The sequence below is a fragment of the Hyperolius riggenbachi genome, chromosome 1 (assembly GCF_040937935.1).
Source record: "Hyperolius riggenbachi isolate aHypRig1 chromosome 1, aHypRig1.pri, whole genome shotgun sequence".
Taxonomy (NCBI): Eukaryota; Metazoa; Chordata; class Amphibia; order Anura; family Hyperoliidae; genus Hyperolius; species Hyperolius riggenbachi.
Window position 1 is genome coordinate 603,065,273 of NC_090646.1, and position 23,478 is coordinate 603,088,750.

The following is a 23,478-nucleotide window of genomic DNA, read 5'->3' on the forward strand; positions in this document are numbered from 1 at the left end:
CCCATAAGCATGGATGTGTCCCTCGCTGTCCTCCTTCGTGCATCCGTTAAGCCGCAATCTTCTTCAGTAAACGGCTCAGTGACGTCAGTGGGGGGGGCCTTTTGCGCATGCGCGGATGACCCCAGCTGATGTCACTCAGTCAGACTGAGCCATATACTGAGTGTTGATTGCGGCTGAACGGATGATTCCGTGAGGACTGCGGGAGGACGGCGAGGGACGCAGCCATGCTTATGGGGCTGGAGGAAGCCCCGGGTAAGTGTAAAAAAAACCCTAAAAAATTACCACATGACTCATCTGTGAGTCTCTTTAAGGTGCAAGCCCACCCACAGTGTTTCCCATAACAATCTTGTTCAATCAGGTTGACTCTGCAGGGAACAAGCACTTACTCGGCTATACTTTGACACGTATAGCCACATGACCCCATGCGGGTCAGGTGACACAAGGAGCCATGCACAGAAGAGGCCAGAAAGTCGCTAGGAGCTACAGGAAGGTCAGAAGATGTCGCTGGACGCTCGGTAAGTATTTTATGCTGCTCGGGGCATCACCGGGAGCTGTACGCAGAAGAGGGAAGAAAGCCGCTAGGAGCTCCAGGAAGGTCAGAAGATGTTGCTGGAGGCTTAGTAAGTATTTTATGCTGCTGCTGTATCCGGCATCATGCAATCCCCACCGGTGCCGGAAACTGGAGACTTTGCAGTACATGTAAGGTTTGCATGATTTGCAAATCATTGCATTCTGTTTACTTACATTTTATACAGCCTCTCCTCTTATAAGAGACAGGGATGTGCACAGGTTCAAAGCAGTCTAACCATGACGTTGTTCAACACACTAAAGATGAATTGCGACTAAAGAGCTTGAACCTAAGCTATGTTTTATTTTTGTGAGTGTGGGTGTGTGTTTCCCAGCTGTGACTTCTACGGTTACAACATTATGCGTAATATGCTGATGCCGTTGTGAAACTCAATCTCATGTGTTGTAGTGCAATGACATGGTGGTGAGTTTTACGAGCGCAGGAGTCATTTGTTTGCCTCTTCTCTCTGCAGTGGGAAGGCAGCCAGATCATTTCCAGGACCCGACACCCTGAAATCACTGGACCTGGGCCATCCATGTTGTCATGTCATCTGTCATCACCAAGTACAAAAAGCTTTGTGTAAAAAAAAAAAATAATATATTGCATCACAAGAGCCAGCGTCATCAGTAGATCAAGGCACTGCAGGATGCGGCATTGGCTGCCATTTGAAGTGGAATCTATGATGGATCATATTAGTGTTCCAGAATCAAAAGAGAAGCCAGCACTGTACAGTCCACTGAAGATACTGTTGCTATAACTGGTGCTCACATGATTTATAATGATACAACTACAACCTAATAATTGTCTCTCTTCCGCCACTGAAGCCTCGTACACATGTACAAGCGGATCAGCTAGCGACAGGCATCTCATAGACGCCAATCTTAAAGTGCACCTGAGCTCAGAACTTCTTCTCTGCTCTAAAAGATAAGCAACAGCATAGTAACCTTTAGAGAAAAAAATTTCTTTGTTACAGCTGATACAAATCCTGCAATAAATCTGCAGTGTGTCTACTTCCTGCTTTCATGGAAGCAGACATATTGTTAACATCCTGTGTTTACTAATTAGCTGCTCCGCCATGGCAGGCAGCTGAGGGGTCCAATTACAACTTGTGCTTAGTCACAGATGAGGGGGAATTAGACAGGCTAAACTCTCTAAATACATACAGGGTGCATTTCTATAGGTTTTCATTCTATCCCGTGCAAGAGCTCAGGTCCACTGTAATTATAGGAAATTGGGCACCCAGCCGGCCATTTGGTGCTACTATCAGTAATTCCAGCGCCGTAAAGTAATTAGGGTTAGGGTCGGGTCGGTGAAGCTTAAGCATCAGGTAGGGGAAGCTAAGGTTAGGTATCTCTGGTGAGGGGCTTAAGACTAGTTCTCTCCAGGTAGGGGTTAGGGTTAGGTCTTTTACTCATATCAGCTTATCTTAGAACCCAAATCAGGCAGCGCTGACGCAATACATACTCCACACAAGGACTGTCACCCAGCAGGGATTGGGACTCGAACCCTCGAACAAATAATGCCAGAAAAACCTGATCTGCATATGATTGTTCAGGGTCCATGGCTAAAAGTATTAGAGGCAGAGGATCAGTAGGATAGTCAGGTACCTGGTATTGCTTAAAAGGAAATAAATATGGCAGCCTCCATACCCCTCTTGCTACAGTTGTCCTTTTAGGCACCTTATTCTGGTGCCTGAGGCAGTGCTGGCGCAATACATACTCCATACAAGGGCGGTCACCGAGCATGGATTGGGAATCCAAACCTCATGTGGCAGTCAAGGGCCAAGGCAGGTGGAGTGGCGCACAAGGAGCATCACTGAGTGGCCAGCGCTCTGCCGAATTGTTCTAGCAGGAAGCTCGCTCCCTGGCACACAGAGGGGCATCGGAGGAAACTGTTCTTGGCTGAGGCAGACATCATCGGCCTCCCCTGTTGAGCTTAAACTGGCGTGTGTAATGTGTATGGGACTTTACTTTGGGTTCTGTGTGAGGATAGGGATAATATACTGTGAAATTGTGATCTGCATGGGAGAAGGTGGTTAGGAGCCCTGACAGGCATTTGCTGCAATAACATGAAGCTGGCAGAGCTCTAGTCAGAAACCTTAGCATGACATCATTGCTGTACGTTTGGAGTAGCAGGAGTTTGAGTTGTGGTGGGTTTACAGGAGGGAAGTAGAAATTGAGGTGGGATGTCCCCTTAAAGAGAATCTGTACTCTAAAATTTGTACAATAAAAAGCATACCATTCTATTCATTATGTTCTCCTGGGCCCCTCTGTGCTGTTTCTGCCACTCCCTGCTGCAATCCTGGTTTGTAATTGACATTTTTATGAAGTGTTTACAAACAAAAGACATAGCAAGTGATAGGCTGAGAGTAGCTCAGTGTGTGAGTCATACAGAGTGTGCAGGGGGCCTGGAGAGGGTGTGTATAGCTTCTATCCAATCACAAGCAGCACAGCACATTCCTGTCTGACTGCCTGAGCCCGACAAAGCCAGACAGAGGAAAGATGATTAGATCATATAACAGAGATAATACAGCCACTGTGCAACTAGGAAAGGCTGCAGTAAGACAGCACACATTAGAACAGGTATAGAGCAGAGGGACACCAAGAGCCCCAATAGTGTAATTCGTCTTGGGGACAACAAAATAAATGAGAAGTTAAAATTATACTCACAAACCAGGGTTACCAATAGGCAACCACTGTATAGGCAGGTGGGGAGAACAATCCTGACCCCACTCAGGAATAAAAAGTCGCTCACTGTAGACAGGAAGATAGGGTAACAACCCTCCACCCAGGGTGGACTCAATGTAGTGTACAAGATACAGAGGCGCCAAAAGAATAAAAGGTAATTAAATGAACTTAAAAAACCAACTGGTTAAACAGAGGAGGCAGCGGTGGTCTTACCCCCTCCAAACAGACACAGGCAAGGACTGCGATTCAGACAGTCAACAATTTATTCGGAACCCCAAAAAACAATGCAACGCGTTTCACGGGCCATACATCCCGCTTCCTCAGGCAAAATACAGTAGGAGTCACAGCTGCAGAAAATACACAAACAGACAACCAGAGGCATAAAATCGTCAAAGTGCTGATATGAATACGTAAATTTACATTTTGCATTACATTTTAGTGACAAGTTGTGCGCGGGTTATAAATATTAGTTTCAGACTGATAGTAGTCTCATAGGTATGCTTGACAGCTATATAATGGGTAGGGGGAATGTTAAAGGTGCATTGTGCTAAACAGAGTAAGACCAATGATAAATACAAACAAATATGCAAATACATAAAGTAAAAAATTGGCTGGGTTTGCTGCCGGTTGTTGTGGACATCATACAGAACAACAGTGAATAGTGGGTGAAATTGGGAGAAAGGGTTGACATGGTCTAGAGGAGGAGGAGGAACAGAGGGTGTTGGAATGGCTAAAAAACAGGTGGGGTGTTTTAGGCAGCAAGTAAACAAGAGTATAAGGAGAAGGCAGACTTACCATCTGTATTATATCAGCGAGCTCGGCGCCTCTGTAATGCCAGAGGACACCTGAGTTCATTAAGTAGCATGGATCAGTATGAGGAATGTGAGAGTACTTCCGGGCGGAAGTGTGTCATAGAGGGGCGGGGCCATCATGTGTGTAAACTTTGTAAATTTTGTAAATAAAGTTGAAGAAGAAAAAAAAAAAAAAAAAAAAAAAGAAGGAACGGCTAGAAAAATTAGTTTCGAACTGATGGAAGTCTCAAAGGTATGCTTGACCACTTTAGAATGGATAAGGGGGGGTGTAAAAAGTTGCATTGTACTGAATCAGAGTAAGACCAATGATAAATACAAACAAATATACAAGTATTCAACATAAAAATGGTAGAAAGACATGTAAAATGCATAAAATGTATAAAAATCAAAATAAAAGTTGTATATCATAAAATTAGAATAAACATATACATTATTAGAAGGATAAAAGAGAGGACTATTAAAAGACTGAACGGATTAGGTAAAGTGCTTAATGTATTTTTTCTAGTACTTCATTAAGACCCTCAGGAACCAAAGTCCTGAGGGTCTGTATCCAATACATTTCCAGTTTTTTTAGGGTAACAGAGGCCGCCGGGGCACTGTCGTTGATCTGATCAATGAGAGTGATGGTGAAGGTGTCAGGGGTGCCGTCGTGTGCGTGGTGAAAGTGACGTGAGACACTGTGCAAAGGGAAGTGTTTGAGGATATTCCTTTTGTGTTGTCCTATCCTACTACGGGCTTCTTGTGTGGTTCTGCCAATATACTGGAGACGGCAAGAACAGGAAATGAGATAGATGATAAATTTGGAATGGCATGAGATATGTTTTTTTATTTGGTATTGAGTACCTGTGGTGTGAGAACTAAAGCTGACTGTGTTGGTAATGAAAGGACAGGCTAAACAGCGGGTGTGGTTACAGGCCCAGGAGCCGGGGGGAAGTGTACTGGAAGAGGCGGAGGGGGAGGGGGGGGGAGGATGGTTGCGAAGTTTACTGGGAGCTAACAGGCCACGGAGGTTGGGTGCTCTCCTATAGGTGATTTGCGGTCGGGTAGGTAATAGGGGTTTAAGGTAGGGGTCCTGGAGCAGGATTTCCCAGCGATTATGTAAAATAGATCTAATGATTGAGTGTTCTTTGCAGTATTTTGTGATGAATCTAGATTGAGAGTTATTGTCAGTGGTAGGATTGGAGATGGTTTTTGTAGTGGATGGTTGGATTTTGGCCTTATGCCGTGCATCGCGGATCAGCTTCTTGGGGTATTTTCTCTCAGAGAATTTTTTTGCACGAATATCGGATTGAGAATTGTAGTCATTGATATCGGAACAGTTTCTAAAAATCCTTTTAAACTGGCTATATGGGGTATTCTGGGTCCAAGAGCGGTGGTGAAAACTGCTGAAATGAATGAAATTGTTGGAGTCTACTGTTTTGAAGTATGTTTTGGTTTGTATGGAGTTGTTAACTATGGAAATAGTAAGGTCGAGGTAGTTGATTGTGGTAGCCTCTTCCAGTACACTTCCCCCCGGCTCCTGGGCCTGTAACCACACCCGCTGTTTAGCCTGTCCTTTCATTACCAACACAGTCAGCTTTAGTTCTCACACCACAGGTACTCAATACCAAATAAAAAAACATATCTCATGCCATTCCAAATTTATCATCTATCTCATTTCCTGTTCTTGCCGTCTCCAGTATATTGGCAGAACCACACAAGAAGCCCGTAGTAGGATAGGACAACACAAAAGGAATATCCTCAAACACTTCCCTTTGCACAGTGTCTCACGTCACTTTCACCACGCACACGACGGCACCCCTGACACCTTCACCATCACTCTCATTGATCAGATCAACGACAGTGCCCCGGCGGCCTCTGTTACCCTAAAAAAACTGGAAATGTATTGGATACAGACCCTCAGGACTTTGGTTCCTGAGGGTCTTAATGAAGTACTAGAAAAAATACATTAAGCACTTTACCTAATCCGTTCAGTCTTTTAATAGTCCTCTCTTTTATCCTTCTAATAATGTATATGTTTATTCTAATTTTATGATATACAACTTTTATTTTGATTTTTATACATTTTATGCATTTTACATGTCTTTCTACCATTTTTATGTTGAATACTTGTATATTTGTTTGTATTTATCATTGGTCTTACTCTGATTCAGTACAATGCAACTTTTTACACCCCCCCTTATCCATTCTAAAGTGGTCAAGCATACCTTTGAGACTTCCATCAGTTCGAAACTAATTTTTCTAGCCGTTCCTTTTTTTTTTTTTTTTTTTTTTTTTTTCTTCTTCAACTTTATTTACAAAATTTACAAAGTTTACACACATGATGGCCCCGCCCCTCTATGACACACTTCCGCCCGGAAGTACTCTCACATTCCTCATACTGATCCATGCTACTTAATGAACTCAGGTGTCCTCTGGCATTACAGAGGCGCCGAGCTCGCTGATATAATACAGATGGTAAGTCTGCCTTCTCCTTATACTCTTGTTTACTTGCTGCCTAAAACACCCCACCTGTTTTTTAGCCATTCCAACACCCTCTGTTCCTCCTCCTCCTCTAGACCATGTCAACCCTTTCTCCCAATTTCACCCACTATTCACTGTTGTTCTGTATGATGTCCACAACAACCGGCAGCAAACCCAGCCAATTTTTTACTTTATGTATTTGCATATTTGTTTGTATTTATCATTGGTCTTACTCTGTTTAGCACAATGCACCTTTAACATTCCCCCTACCCATTCTATAGCTGTCAAGCATACCTATGAGACTACTATCAGTCTGAAACTAATATTTATAACCCGCGCACAACTTGTCACTAAAATGTAATGCAAAATGTAAATTTACGTATTCATATCAGCACTTTGACGATTTTATGCCTCTGGTTGTCTGTTTGTGTATTTTCTGCAGCTGTGACTCCTACTGTATTTTGCCTGAGGAAGCGGGATGTATGGCCCGTGAAACGCGTTGCATTGTTTTTTGGAGTTCCGAATAAATTGTTGACTGTCTGAATCGCAGTCCTTGCCTGTGTCTGTTTGGAGGGGGTAAGACCACCGCTGCCTCCTCTGTTTAACCAGTTGGTTTTTTAAGTTCATTTAATTACCTTTTATTCTTTTGGCGCCTCTGTATCTTGTACACTAGAACAGGTATAGGAACTTATAGAATAGAAGAAATAAGGCTCAACATTTTGTTACAGAGTCTCTTTAATGAAAAAGCTGTGGGTTTGGCTCTAGGTTTCACCAAAGAGTCCTCTGATGTGAACCCACCTAGCCATTGCTCTGAGAGAGATGATGGCACCAAATGCCTGTGGCTTAGGTCTCAAGATCAAAGCCCTCTTTCCATACAGCAAGTTGCTAAACCTCACCATACACGTATTCATTTTTTTCTGTCTGATTCCTTCACATTCATATGATCTGTCACATGTTTATTGACCAAAAACATATCCAACTGATTGGCTTTCAATCATCTTTTTCAATAGAAGGTCTGATTGGACGAGTTGGGAGGTCATTGTGCAATGGGGCGGGACATGAGAGGTGGGGAATAGGGATGATCAAATGAGATGGAAATATTTCCGAGTCCATGCAGAATTATGTAATTTTTTTATACAAATACATGCAGCTTAATAATGGACCATTTCAGCGCCACCATGTTTAAATTGATTGGTCCAATTTTGAACAATTTTAACTGCTGGCCTGCTAATCTTCTGCCTCCAATACTTTTAGCCAAAGCCCCTGAATAAGCATACAAATCGGACATTTCTGACAGAAATCTGACAAGATTAGCTGCATGCTTGTTTCAGGTGTGTGACTCAGACACTACTGCAGCCAAAAAAGATCAGCAGGACTGCCAGACAACTGGCATTGTTTAAAAGGAAATAAACATGGCAGCCTCCATATGCTCGCTTCAGGTTCTCTTTCAGGCCCCTTTGACACTTGCCTTGTAAATGTGCATTGCATTTTACCGCAGGTTAACGCAATGACAATGCAAGGCAATGGGCCTGGCACACTTACCACATCACAAGTTCCTTATCGGCCGTTGACCCACCGCAAAGTCAACAGCGCTTTACTAATTGGATTTCTGGGGCGAAAGTAATGGGTGACGCATACATTTTAAATATGTTGGTGATGACAGTGCGCATGTGCGCAATAACAGCAATACAAGGGAGAGACCCAGGAGTCCCAGCACTTCCTGTACAGGCGTCGCTATGTATATGACACTGGCGCCACACTCTGCCGCAGTGTCATATGAATTACGTTTTCTGAGATGTAGCACCACACTGCAATGGCCAGGTGTAAAACCGGCCTAAAAAAAACAGCAACTAGTAAAAGTGAAGTAACACTGCAGGAGTTGGGCAGAGCAACAAGTCAGCTGTCCTAAAGCAGCAGTTCTTGTAAATCAGCCTGTGTGAAGCTGTGTATACATCCAGCTTGTGCTGCCAGGCCTACAAATGTTTCCTGTCACTAGCAAGCGGCGTGAGACAAGCAGATGGTCAAGGCTGGACCTCTGAGGAATTGGATGGGAAGTGCAAATGACGGAGGATAACTTCCAGGAAACATTAAATGTGTGGCACAGCATTACTAACAAGTGTCTCCAGAGAGGAGAGCCAAGCAAAACACACGTGTCACTGGTTTCCACAGCCGAGGCTGAGCAGGGCAGAGAGCTGTGGTAAAGCAATGCCTTCACGGTCTCTCAGCTCACACTTAACAAGTACAACATGAGGAAGTGGTAACCTGCAGCAATCACAATTCATACACCGAACCATTCTTCTCACTCTCTAGCGTATTAAACTGTTATAAGGCCATACTGTGTCATCAAAGTAAACTTTTAGGTGTAAAGAAAAATAAGAAATGAATTTGGGGCTACAATTTTTAAAACGTAAATTAAGGCAAAACTTCAGTGAACTGTGCCCCCTCAGTCAACCACTGTAGCCCATGAAAGTTCCTGGTAATTGATGTGGGCATACCTCCCAAGCAGCATCTCTTTGCACTGACATCACCTACCAGCAGTAGGGCCAAATGAGGAAGAAAGAGGGACAGAGGTGCCCAAAGAGGACCTGTCCCTCCAGAAGAGGGACAGTTGGTAGCTATGTGTGAGTCAACCCTGAGATCTAGGAGGCTAGCAGAGTCTAAAGCCAGGGCCCTGCTGGGAGCAATTCTGCATCGCTTGCTGATCGGCCTTGAATGGCAAAGAGCTGCAGCAGTGGAACCCTATGGGGTTGGTTCCACTTAACAAATCGCTGCATGCAGCATTTTGGCAGCAATCCCGGGGTGATTGCATGCAGTGGCTGCAGATCCAAATCGTGTTCCTTGTGGGAATCGCTGTGAAATTGCAGCACTTCCGCAATTCAAGAAAGTTTTGTTCATGTACATTTCAATGACTTAAAAGCCTCCTACACATTAGGACAGGGGTGTGGGCCGAAATTGTACACTGGGACCTAGTCGTGGACCAACCCTAATCTCTACTGGCCACATTACTACCTTTATTAAGTACGCAGGTGTCTAATGGCCCCCCTCCAAGCCCTATACAGTTCCCTGGTGTCTAGTGGTCCTCCCTCCCCTATAACGTTCCCTAGTGTTTAGTGCTTTTCCCCCACTTCCCCCCCCTAAGGCTTCCTTGGTGTTCTAGGGATTCGCCTCCGATATAGCTTCCCTGTTGGTCTAGAGAGGGCCAATCATAATGCAAAGTGGGGTAAACACTTGAGGGCCAAATTGAGTGGCTCGAAGGGCCAGATTTGGCCCGCGGGCCGGAGTTTGACATGTATGCACTAGGAGGAAAAAAAAAAAAAAAGCTAGAAACGAACAATGAACGACTCCTCTTCAGACCACATTTAAAAAAAGAGCAAACAGCGTCTTTAGTGAATGACAAATGTACGATTCATTATGGTGCTCGGGCACTCCGAACGGCCGGCATGACAGATCACTTTGGCAGATAATCATTCATTGTCAGCAGCCTGTACAGTGACTTTTTTTTTTTTTAACGATCTGTCTGTGAACTCTAAGGCACTTTACCCTACATCCTGCATTGTTCAACGATCCTATCGGTGAACAATCATTTGGCATTTCTGTTTCAGTCTTCTGTAGTCGTTCACATCCAAACGCTCAAGACCTTTTTGGTCATTTCACACTATTCTATCTTTTGGTGTGTAGGTGGCTTAAAGTGTACTCGAGATGAACATGTGTATGTACAGTACCAAACATATTACTAACCAGGCTGTTTTACTTGCTTTATTTTGCTGCATGAAAGTGTAATTTTTTAGGTATGGAAGAAGGGCCTTTTCTTGGGCAGTGCAGGCAGGGTGACCGCACAGATGAGCAAGTAGAAGAAGGGGGGCGCAGGCAGAAGGACAGAACCGCTAGGGAGACGGTGACGCGCGGTGCAGCCAAATGGAAGAAGAGTACCAGCGCGACCACCTTCCTTGACACCTCCTAGGCTGCCTGCGTCTGACATCAAGTCATCATTACGTCACCACCGCGTGATGACGCCTGATGTCCTGTAGCGGTACTGCAGGCTGTCAGTGCGTGCCGCCCATGGAGGAGTCGGCTTTCCGTGCTCACTTTGCCCTAGGTGCAATTTAGCCTAGAAACTGCCCTGTATGGAAGTGACTGCTTCTGTCTTGTTGGTACCTTGGTGGAATATAGTACACATTACTGATAAGCAAATTACAGCCATAAAACATTTCCTAGCACAATACAACTTCTGAGAGCAGAGGGAGATAGGAAAAGGTCAACAGTTCGTGTATTTTCACCTGATGCATCTACTTAAAGTAAAATCAGTGTTAACTTTTTTTTTTTACTACATGGCTTTGGTAAAATTGGACAGGATTGAACAGTCAAGATGGTTTGTGTGTGGCAAGCTTTAGGCAGAGTCTTAAGGCACAGGTGGTACGGGAAAGCTAGTGTTGATGGTGCACAACTGCCTTCAGTTACAGGAAATGTAAACATTCACATCTGGCTATTCAACAACATCAGGATGTAGAATATGTGGAGACAAATTGACTTTCTAGTAATAAATATAATAAAACTGATTAAATGGAAGCTTCTCAGGCAGATCCGTTCATTAAGACTAAAGAGAGAGAAAGGAAAGTGCGCTTGGTTGCAATTATAGGAGGGTTTTATTTTCTGCTTCCAAGAAAACTTCAGCTACAAGTAAGCAATTTACACTACAGCCTTTCACAGCTGTAACTTTCTCCACTAGGCAGGGAGGGAAAACAAAATCTTATTTCTGGTGGACTGGAGGCTGATGCGCACATGTACAGAGCGAGGCATGGTATTGCAGCCTATGTATGAGAAGAATGGCAGCGCTAGGTGCTGCTGGGAGGTTACGGGGATCTGTTTTAATGTTACAGGACTGGGAAATGAGGGGGGGGGGGGGTGTCACAGGGTTAAATACTTACCTGATCCAAAGTATGCAGGCTGGCGATCACTCCATTCTTCCCCCAAAATTTCTGCCGATGTTCTGGCCACCCCAATCTGCGCTGCCGTGTCCCACCACCTGTTCTGCCGCCACAACTTAATTGGTGGCTGCTAAGCTGGGGGTAGGCCATGGCAAAGCAGGCAGAGATTACCAAAGAGCTTTGTCAGAATTCAGAAACATGGCCGCAAGGGGTCGGAGCTCACCTGAGCCCAGATTATGCTGAATCAGACAACTATTTCACCCTGGGACCCCTCTGATACTGCAGCATTAAGACACAGCCTGTCATTACAGGCTCTGTCTTTTTTTACTGGTGGCAGTCTCTAAATGGAGAAAGGAGGATTGTCATGTGCAGAGAAACAACGGTTCCCAAAAAAGGCCGTATAAAAAGGTAGCTGTTCTTCTGCACAAAAATCTCACTGCATCTCTTTTCACGTCTACAGATAAACCGGTTTACTGCAATGGGATTTGTCTGTTTCACGGGGAGGTGGGATCCTACATGGGGTATGATGGCTCTGCGTATGCAGTTAGTAATAATTATTTCAGTTAGCCATACAAGAGAGGGTAAGTATTGACCGGCACACCATACAAGTTCAAGCAATCTTTATTGCTGCTAGCAATTCATAATCAGATGTTTTGAGGCAACTTAGTGCCTCTTTATCAAAGAGTACAATAGCAAAATAGATACACCCGGGGGTCGCCTCGAAACGTCAGATTATGGATTGATAGTAGCAATAAAGATTGTTTGAACTTGTAGCAAGTGCCCGTTTATACTTACCCTATATGCCTTGGTTGATCTAATGGCCACGACCTGAGCACCTGCTTTAGCCACTGAGCAGATAATGTGCACTCTCCACTTACTACTATAGCCATACAAGAGACAGAAGCACAATGGCGTAGTGGTAGCGCTCCAGCCTTGCAGTGCTGGGTCCCTGGTTTGAATCCCAGCCAAGGCACTATTTTTACAGAGTTTATGTATTCTCCTCATGTCTGCATGGGTTTTTCCCGGTCACTCCAGTTTCCTCCCAAATCCCCAAAACATACAGATTAAGTGAAATGGCTTCCTCCTAAACTACAATGGACATAGGATTTAGGGATTAGATTATGAGCCCCTCTGATGGGCAGTTATAATGGCACAATAAAAGTCCGGGGTATTTGAAATCATATTTTGGTATGCTGGCAAACTGTGTTTATGATTGCTATTGGACGTGACTTTGCCATAGTCCCCTCACTAAGCACCCAGACTTTGATGGTGTGCCTGCTTTATCTGGAAACTACAAAAGACAAGACACAGAACATTTATATCGCGCTTTTCTCCTGGCAGACTCAAAGAGCCAGAGCTGCAGCCACTAGGACGGGCTCTATAGGCAGTAGCAGTGTTAGGGAGTCTTGCCCAAGGTCTTCTACTGAATAGGTGCTGGCTTACTGAACAGGCAGAGCCGAGATTGGAACCCTGGTCCCATGTGTCAGAGGCACTATCCAGCCGCTATATGTAAACACTATATGTAAAGATCTCCGGAAGATATCAGCACTATGTAGATACCAAATAATAATAGTAAAATAATAATAACAGAGAGACCATTGAGAGCTGCAGAGCACTGATCTGGGAAAATACCAGAGCAAAACACAGGTATGTCCACTTCAAACAACTTATTAAAGAAAGCCCGAGCCTCAACGCAGGTTTAGAACCAGATACCTATCCAAGGAGAGGGAAGCCTCTGGATCCTAATGAGGCTTTCCTCGCTGTCCTCCATGGCTCACTGGGACCCACTTTATCAGTGCTGTGCTCCTCTTTTGTCATGAGTATGGCTGGGCTGCAACCACGCATGAACAGTGTGCCCGGGCAGTGGCACGGAGGCGTTCATGCGTACTCGTGCAGGTGCAGTATGGCCACACCTGCGCAGTAGCAAGGAGCCGTTCATGTGTACTCGTGCAGGCACAGTACGGCCACACCTGCGCAGTAGCACGGAGGCATTCATGCGTACTCGTGAAGATGCAATATGGCCACACCTGTGCAGTAGCATGGAGCCGTTCATATGTACTCGCGCAGGTGCAATATGGCAACGCCTGCACAGTAGCCGTTCATGACTACTTGCGCAGGTGTAGTATGGCCACACCAGCCCAATAGCACAGAGCCATTCATGCGTACTCATGAAGGGGCAAAATGGCCACACCTGCACAGTAGCAAGGAGCCATTCATGTGTACTCGCGCAGGTGCAGTACAGCGGCCCCTGTTGCCAGAAGGGGATTCTGGGCTCAATGAGATTGCCGACAAACCCTTATTGCAATCTTCTGGGGGTCTGCGCTCAACAATGGCAGACCGGAGGAGAGCGAGGGAAGACTCATTAGGATCCAGAGGCTTCCCTTTCTAGGTATCGGTTTTTGTACCTAAGCTTCAGCTCGGGAAACACTTTAAAATATAGCGCTTTTTCCTGAGGAAAACTCCTTCCAGAGAGCATTGTGTAGCACCATTCTGCTGCTGTGCTGGGAATGGCCACTCACCTGACATGCTTGCCCTGCTCTTTTAGCATCTTCACCAAGTCTGCAATGGGGTACTGGGCTTTAGCAGCACACAGTCCGTAACCTGAAAAAGATTGATAAGACAAATGAGGTCAAAGGCAAAGTCTGGATAAAATTCACACAACAGAAAAACAAGTCAAGCTTTGGGATGCATGTATGGCAGAGATCTCACACAGACAAAACTGGATAAAACAGGAAGACCCTAGTTACAAAGGAGGAAGGCACCGAAAGTTTACAGGTCTCACCCCTGTCATATCAGACCAAAGTAAAGGTTTCTAAAAGGTTAGAGAAATAGAAGACATGCAATTGTGGCCCCATAAACCACCTCTACAATGTAAGATCTTCAAAATATATCTAGGTTGTCCAGGGTGTGTATGCTACAGCAAGTGCACAACCAATGTTTCAACCAGTTGTTCCTCATACCACTTACCCTAGAATCAATATACTGTATGTCTGCATCAATCTACCTCGGATAACAGAGGTCACCAGGGTAAGTGCGGGAACACAGGAGGTCATACCTCGGCACTGGTAGTTCTGCTGTAATGCTGAAGGCCAAAGTGTGAAACACTGACAGGATAGTCGTTGTAGCTACCCTTGCGTTACTACTCTGTATACAGCCTTTTGTTTATTTGAGTTTGACCTGTGGAGGTGAAGTTAACACACAGGAGCTACACGGAGAAAGCCCAAGTTTCAGGACTGTGGACAACTCCTCCTTACAGACTAGTACCATATGGAACTCTTATTGTATGAAGTTTGTACGAGTGCAGTGATCCTAATTATAAAGTACAAGTGAAACTTCAAGCAACCGCAAACTACTTCACAATTTAGCGATTAATTATACACTGAGTGGCCAAAAAATTAGAGATACCCTCTAATAGCCAGTTAGTCCACCTTTAGCTCTGATCACAGCCAATATTCTTCTTGATATGGACTCAACAAGATGCTGATACCGTTGCTGAGGAATGTTGGCCCATGCGGCCATAATGGTAGCTCTAAGTTGGGTCAGACTGGATGGTGGCATTTCCAAGCTTTGAAGTGATATTTCGACTTCGCCCCACAATTGCTCAATAGGATTGAGGTCAGGGGACTGGGCTGGCCATAAAAGCAGGTTAAACTCTGATGTTCCTCAAACCAATTTGAATCCGATTGAGCATGTGGGCAAGGGCACACAACAGGTGTCTTTTTCTACTTTTCTGATACCAAAGGGACTCTTGTTGGTCTCCTGCTGCTAAAGCCCATCCTTTGCAAAGTCTGTCTTGTACGTTGGGATAGGATTTGTGATGCACCAGCATTGAATTCAGCTGTGATCTGTTGTGTTGTTGCACTTCTTTTGCAGTGGATGCGTGCTACTCGCCTTTCACTTCTCTCATTCACCAGTTTTTTTTTTTCGACCAGAATAGTCCTCAGCGCTTGAAGTTTTTTCTCAACTGCCAATCTCTAAACCCCCGAGATACTGTTGGGTGAGAAAATACTAAGTCGTCGTTCAAAATCACTTACATTTTTCATCCGAAGCGGAGCGCTCCTTATATAAGCAGTTCTGCGTTGTTATGTCACTCTACGTCACTGTTGGACTGGTTTACTTTCAAATAAGGGGTGTCTAATTTTTTGGCCACTCAGCGGTATATTAACTTTGCCGCGCCCTTTAATTGATAGCATCCGTGTATCACACATAAAGCAATAAAGATTGTTGGCTAGCTAGTAAGAAGTACCATGGTTGAGCTGCTTTATGAAGATAAGAGAACATTTTTGCATTGATCTGTGGCTATAACAGTGCTTGTCCTGACCATTAGCATTGAAGTGCGCCACCTGCAAATCAACATACACCACTCTTTAAATCAGATTAGAATGCTATTCTAGCATGAATATTTGCGGTATAGAGTACAGGATTCATGCACGGCCTGTCATATTATCAGCACACGCAGCACCACAGGTCTGAGGAAAAGGCCAGCCAGCCAAATAAAAGGCTTTCTCCCACATGAGGCCCAGCTGTTCACTTCCAGCATGTAAACCCAGTCCAACAAGGAGCCTATAACAGTGCGCTGCAAGAACTGATACTCACACATCATGAATGACTATGCCAAGTGGGAAACAGGCAGGTGTGATTAAATAGTGACAAATGGGACTTGCAGCACCAATATGAGCAAAAGGAAAACTGACCTGAGAAGCATATGGAAGCTGCCATATTTATTTCCACTTTAACAATACCAGTTGCCTGACTGTTCTGCTCATCTGTTATGCACAATTAGCGTCTGAATCACAAACCTGAAACAAGCATGCAGCTAAAACAATCAAACATCTGATCTGCATGCTTGTTCAGCATCTATGGCTAAAAGTATCTACGGCTTGCGAGAGCTTTGGGGGGCCACCAGAAATAGCTCGTGGACTGCATTTGGCCTCCTGGCCGGACTTTGGACATGCCTGGTCTAGGTGCTGTAGTTTTTACCTGAAATAATGTCTGCAGCTCCTCCCCACTCCACATATGTATTGCTATGAGCTGAACTAGGTTGAGGAGTCATGTCTGAGCAGTGCTGACTGGAAAGAGGGAAAAGTGGCGGCTGTATCGTGGTCTGTACATCTCACCACTATCTAACATGCAGAGCAGTCCTCTCATAAAGCAAGGTGAACCACGTGCATCAGACAGAGATTACAGGGGCTTGTACTGTTTGTTTACACTTATAGCATGCAGTCAGAGTAGGACAAGCGAGAGGAGATCCAGCGAGGTGAATAGGTTATCATTGGGGAAAAGCAGCTTGTTGTGCTGTGTGAGGAGCCTGATAGTGAGTGACAGGGCTGTGGAGTCGGAGTTGGAGAGTCGAATTTGGGGCAACTTTGGGCACCCGGAGTCGGAGTCGTTGATTTCATAAACTGAGGTGTCGGAGTCGGATGATTTTTGTACAAAATCCACAGCCCTGTTAAGTATTAGGCTAAGGAGTCGGAGTCGAGGAGTCGGAGCCATTTTGGGTACCCGGAGTCGGAATTTCATAAACTGAGGAGTCGGAAGATTTTTGTCCCGACTCCACAGCCCTGGTGAGTGAGGAGGAGGCAGGAGAGCAGCAGTGTTTCATTTGACTTGCACAGCAGAAGGGAGGAGGTGGCACTGCTGTCCTAACTGAGAAGGAATGGGGGACAGCTGACTGGCTGAGGGGTGAGCAGTTTGTTTGTCACAGACTCACAGCCAGCCAGCCAGTGTTGCACAGCCTCACAAGTTTGCCTCAGGCAGCAAAAAGTCTAGGACTGGCCCTGCTAACGTGTATCGAGCAGATGCCTGTGGCGCGAACCATAGCACTGAAACATGCTCCATTACCTGGAGAAGATAGCACACCCTGGTTCAGGACTAACTCCACACACACATGTATTCTGTCAGCTGCCCATACCTGGAGTGATGATGATGTTGTTGGCCTCCCTTATCATTTCCACAGCACCTTCCAGGTTGATTTCAGTGTGGGTGCCAGTAATCTCCATAGGTTTGCCTCCAGCAGTGGATGTTGTTCCGTAACCACCCAGAATCACATTGGCCAGGGATCGGTTCATGGCCTAAGGAAAAACAGAGAGCAAATAAACTGCCAAGCCAAGTAATGGGGGAAAGCGTTCTATTAAAGCGGACCTGAACTCCGAACTCCCTCTCTGCTCTAAAAGATACGCAACAGCATAATAAACATTTCTGTTACAGCTGGTACAAATCCTGCAAAAAATCTGCAGTGTATCTACTTCCTGCTCTCATGGAAGCAGACATAGGGTTAACATCCTGTGTTTACAAATGAACAGCTCTAACTGGCAGAGGAGATTCCTGAGCTGACACAGCTGAAGAGATCAAATTACAACTTGTGATTAGACACAGATGAGGGGGAACAGGCTAAACTCTCTAAATATATACAGGGTGCATTTCTCTTTGTTTTCCTTCTGTCCTGTGCAAGAGTTCAGGTGCACTTTTAGATACCAGTGAACTAGAAAGATGGATCCATCTATGCAGAAGAGTTTTAACACTCACACATAGGCGTTTATACAGGCAGAATTGGGTAAGGCTGCGTTCACATGACATATGTTGCATTTACTGCAATGCTCCTGTTTCGGTTGCAGGGTTTGTGGCTAGTCTAGAGCAAACTAGAGTCATTCATCAAATAAATGACAATGCACTCGACTTTCTAGAAGACAATGCATGCAGCAGGAGTTTTCCACAAAAGACAAGAACCGAATGAATCAATGTGACTGACCCATCGGAAATAACTGCAGCCTTCCATCCCAATGCATAGCTAGGGGCTCCAGTGTGAGATTAAAACTGGGTCCTCTAAAGCCTAGGTTCTCAACATGTGGTACGCGTACCCCAGGGGGTACGTCTGATGGTTCCAGGGGGTACTCAGGCTTAATATACATAACCAAGATTAACAAATTTAGAGTTTTAGAAAATAATAAATCTTATTTAAACAAAGCCAAATTAGTATTTTAGCTAATTAAAAGTCATATTAAATGTTTGTAAATTGTTTAGAACCAATTGTCATGTACTACGAATCAATATATATTTGTCAAGGGGTACTTGTGATAATGTTTACTATGCTAGGGGGTACTTGGTGAGTACAGGGTTTCAAAAGGGGTACATACCAATAAAATGTTGAGAAGCACTGCTCTAAAGCACTCCATACATTACAATTGATATGACGCACCAAAACCTACAGACTACGGGTCAGAGGTGCAAGCGGAGACGGCAGGGGTGTAACAACAACCCCCCCCCAGCTTGTCCCCTCCCACACACACCTTCCGCCTGCAGAGTAAGTATAGCAGTTACTTGCTCCAGTGCCGTATCCGGTCTCCACTTCTTCCTGCTAACCACTCACTCTATGTTGCTGAAAGGTTGTAATAATGTGCTGCTTAAATCACCCCGATATTAAAATATATACAGCACATCACAATTTCTTGGCAATGACATCATTGCTTCAACTAGTCAGCAGCACATTCCTCCAGACAGTGCTTTACAGATACATTAATAATTAACACTCTAGAAGTTCCAGGCACCTGAATACAAAACCTGTATTTCAATACCCAGTTGGTATATTACCATACAAGCCACTGTGACAGAGATCTGAAGACTCAGACCTATTCATGCATTGTTGTTAAAAAAACCTGGTCTATTGAGAAATTAACACATGTAACAAAGTCTACCTCTGCCAGTTGTTTACAGAATAACAAATCCTATTGTCTCTGCTGTCTGTACCATGTCTATGCTATTGTTTCAAATATTTTCTATGTGCACTCCGGTCTAATCTGGTTTTTCCTTAACATCAGGGTGTATATAAGATTGACCTGTAAATAAAGATTTCAGATGCTGTTCCACCAATTTAAGTGTTTGTGGTTCTGTATCTCCCAGCTGGAAGAGAGGGTATTCACTTGGATTGGGGGAGAACTTTAACCTGGGTTGCAGATTATTCTGCTAAGTCATCTTGTAGCTGCCTCCGCTGAAATTGAGCTAACAGTTTGGTGTCGAGAAGTTGGATCCGCCATATACAGTATCGGGTGAGTAATTCTATTTTTTGATTACCACCCTATACTGTCAGAGCGGATTAATAGAACCCGGAGGGAAAGTGCTTCTGTAGCGCCTCTCCCAGGAATCTGATATTCCTAAAGTAAATAGCGGGTCTGATGCCCCAATTAAGAAAGCAGTACTGTGTGTCTAAGTGAATATTCTCTCTAAACCTTGTATATTGTTGTATAGTCGCTTAAGTGAATTTTAGTTATATAAGATGATGTATCATATTCTGTGATGCTGTTTAATGCGGATATATAGATTTGTAAGTTTTAGAAAGAATCATGTTCCACAATTTGCTTTGAATCTTATTTCTGACTAACTCTATTTAGGAGTTTCATTTTTTTTCTCGGAGACACTCAGCAGTTGCAGGTGTCTCTCTGGACCAGGACATTTTGAATGGGCATTGCGGCCGCAGGATAACTTTTTTTATCAGTCCCTCCAAAATGTTCTGGCCTGGCTACTAGATGTTTCTGAGCCTTTTCTTCTAATTACTATAAATGTGTTTGTCTATCTCCTCTCACTGTAGTTTCTGTGTAACTGTGATTTAAATTGCTTGTGTATGACTGGTTGCACTTTTTCAGCTAGGTTGTACTTTAAATATGCATCTCTGGACATCTGCTCAGAGTTGTTGCAGGTTTCTACCCCCTCCCTCCATGTATTGGGAGAGACTTGTGTTAATGCTTTTGTTTTTTTTCTTTCCTCTTCCCTGAAAAGACTGGGGGCAATGAGGAGAGTGTCAGGAAACAGAAACGAGAGGAGATCCCAGCTATTTGTTGTTTGTCTGTTTGTGTATGTGTCTGTGCACAGAGAGTATCCAAATATTTTTTTTAGAGTTAGGAATAAACCTCTTAATTTAATTGATCGTTTTTTTCTACAGTCAGAAAAGTCAAAAGCTAAATTATTGTTGGAGTCTAAGGTATGCGGACTGTGGTTATGTAAATGTGCATGTGTTGTCTTTCTTTGTCTACTATAGGAGAGGGTTTGTAAATTGTCTTGAGGCAAGGCAGGTGAGATTGAATGTGTAATTGGTTTTCACCTCATATAATGAATGACCCATGCACAAAGTTGCTGGCCATTGTGATGTTTTGAATTTAGTGTTTTGCAAAGGAAACAATTTATTTCGGGTGAACCAGATGTAACATGTCTTAAAATTTGTAATTTAAAGTTGGTTATAAAAAATTAACATACGGAAAGGCATGTTCCATCTGAAGTTTTTTGTTTTTCATGTGGGTTTTTTTTTTGTCAGGTATTTTTGCATATACCTGAGAATTCAAAGCACACAACAGTTTTGCTGTCAATGGGTGAATTAGGTTTGTAAATCTTCCAGTAGGAATTAAGTTGCTGTGAATGAAATGTAATCATTTTAACTTGAGCTTGCACTCATGCCGATATGAATGTAATGTAGAGATTGTGTCCAAAATCATCTTGCTCAAATTACTAGAAGTTATGCTCATGCCAGGTTTTCTGTTCATATTGCCAAGAATAATGCAAACAATTGTGTGAATGTTTGGGTACGTGTATAATATTAATGGTGATGAGTCCCTTAAGCAAAGTGACATACTTATATTTTTTCACTTGTAACTGTGTAAAATTCTAACAAATGCTTTTACAGCAATTTCTTTGTTGGTTTCTGGTCTGTCTCTGGTTACAATCTGAGGGGTGTGGGAAACAAACCCTGGTGTTGGTGCATTTGGGGAGGGTTTTGAACAGCAGACGTTGACCCCCTGTACCACCTACTGTGCACAGGGTGAGATGGGGGGCCAACTAAACCTGCAAGTGGCTGAATCACACAGCCTCATAACCCGGCCCACATCAGTGTTCTAACATGCCTGGAGAGGGTGGAGACAAATATGTCATGTAAAATACTTATTGGTTGATTTGATTGTAATTGTCTCCATATGTCTGTTTGTATTGATACTGTGCTGTATAAAGCAAGGTCAGAGAAATGTGTTTAAGTGTCAGAACTCTATAGTACTAGGATTTACAGACAGTATGATGTTAGTAAAAGAAATTTGAATAGAGAGAGTAACCTTTGTCAAAAATATTGTTACATAGCTACGCATGTGGTAAATAGGTTGCACACACCCACTAAGCTGTTTAACTTCTTATTACCATTGAGGACCTCTACATAACTGCTTTGATTGAGACTGAGCTATCAATTACTTGGCTCATGCAGTTTGACAAACCTTGAACTCTTGTCTGATTCATCTTTACTAATTTGCCTGCACAAGTGTTCTTTATTACCTGTTCACTTGGAGACCTGCCTGTGATATCACCTGATTATGGAATACTTTGGAGATCATCTGATATGATTCTCCTGCACTGATGCAGCCCTAGAAGGATGACCCTCTGCTGTAAGGATGAGCCCTTCCTGCACCTGCCCTCCTCCTGTGTTGGTGATGGCTGCTTCAAGCCTTTCTTTTGTGTCATCCTTTGGGAAGAACTCCGCCTCTGCTGTTGCAACTGTGAGGTTTCTCAACTGGGATGAGAAGTTGAGTCTGCCCTTCCCTGCCTTCTACAACCTGGCTGCAATTGCTACATCCTTGTTATAAATCTGTTTCCATTTCTTTTGTGGGTGCCCAATGCCATACAATGAAACTGCTAACAAAAAGGCACTGGGTGTAGCCACGGTGATTACACGGCCAGCTCTCAGCCGCCACTGTCTGTTTGCCCCGAGACAGTGAGAGCTTGGCAGAAAAACATCTGCATTCATCATGAGGGCTTGTGGTGATGAATTCACCGTCCTCCTTCACCCTTCAAATGAACAATATTCTACTCTGCAATAATGAACTGACATTTCCTGGACCCACTCGAGGATCATTTTTGTTTCCAAAATGCATTAAGGAGTTCTAACCTTATGGGTGAGGTGTGGCTTTAGGCAACCTGTTACAGTTTACCACATTCAGTTTTCCATTAAGTTATGCAGGGCTAGATTAGGATGATATACTAGCAAAGCTAACTACTGTTAATTCATCGTGTAGTTGTGTAACCCTTTAAACTGTATATTGTATTTGTGTACCAATGACAACACTAACTCATTGATCTCTAACATACATAGAGCTGTGCATAGTATCTAAGTGATCCCGCCCTTTCCTTTAGAAAAGGTTGGGATCAAAGGTTGGGTTGAAAGGTTGTAATAATGTGCTGCTTAAATCACCCCGATATTAAAATATATACAGCACATCACAATTTCTTGGCAATGACATCATTGCTTCAACTAGTCAGCAGCACATTCCTCCAGACAGTGCTTTACAGATACATTAATAATTAACACTCTAGAAGTTCCAGGCACCTGAATACAAAACCTGTATTTCAATACCCAGTTGGTATATTACCATACAAGCCACTGTGACAGAGATCTGAAGACTCAGACCTATTCATGCATTGTTGTTAAAAAACCTGGTCTATTGAGAAATTAACACATGTAACAAAGTCTACCTCTGCCAGTTGTTTACAGAATAACAAATCCTATTGTCTCTGCTGTCTGTACCATGTCTATGCTATTGTTTCAAATATTTTCTATGTGCACTCCGGTCTAATCTGGTTTTTCCTTAACATCAGGGTGTATATAAGATTGACCTGTAAATAAAGATTTCAGATGCTGTTCCACCAATTTAAGTGTTTGTGGTTCTGTATCTCCCAGCTGGAAGAGAGGGTATTCACTTGGATTGGGGGAGAACTTTAACCTGGGTTGCAGATTATTCTGCTAAGTCATCTTGTAGCTGCCTCCGCTGAAATTGAGCTAACAGTTGCCATCCTCTGGCTCCGGATAAAGTGACAAGCAACGAGAGCAGGGTATGCAGCATAGGGCTGCTGGGAAGAAGAGACGACCCATCACAGCGCTGGACCAGGTAAATATTGCAGTGCTCTGCTGCACTTACTATTCAGTCCTCTTTAGTCTCAGCCTCTTTAGTCCAGATGGCCAGGGGCGGAGCTACCATGAAGCCACCCGAATCACGTAATTCAGG

The 23,478-nt window shown here is 43.9% G+C and overlaps 1 protein-coding gene across 1 annotated transcript in view; it reads right to left on the reverse strand.

Annotated features, from left to right (window-relative positions):
- The window catches only part of NNT (nicotinamide nucleotide transhydrogenase), a 202,394-nt gene that overhangs the window by 30,961 nt on the left and 147,955 nt on the right, over positions 1–23,478 (reverse strand). Inside the window, exons 18-19 of the mRNA XM_068249595.1 lie at positions 17,367–17,526; positions 13,975–14,056 (exon numbers count right to left, since the gene is read on the reverse strand). Of these exons, the coding sequence (XP_068105696.1) occupies positions 13,975–14,056; positions 17,367–17,526 (242 nt within the window). The remainder of the gene's footprint in view (positions 1–13,974; positions 14,057–17,366; positions 17,527–23,478) is intronic.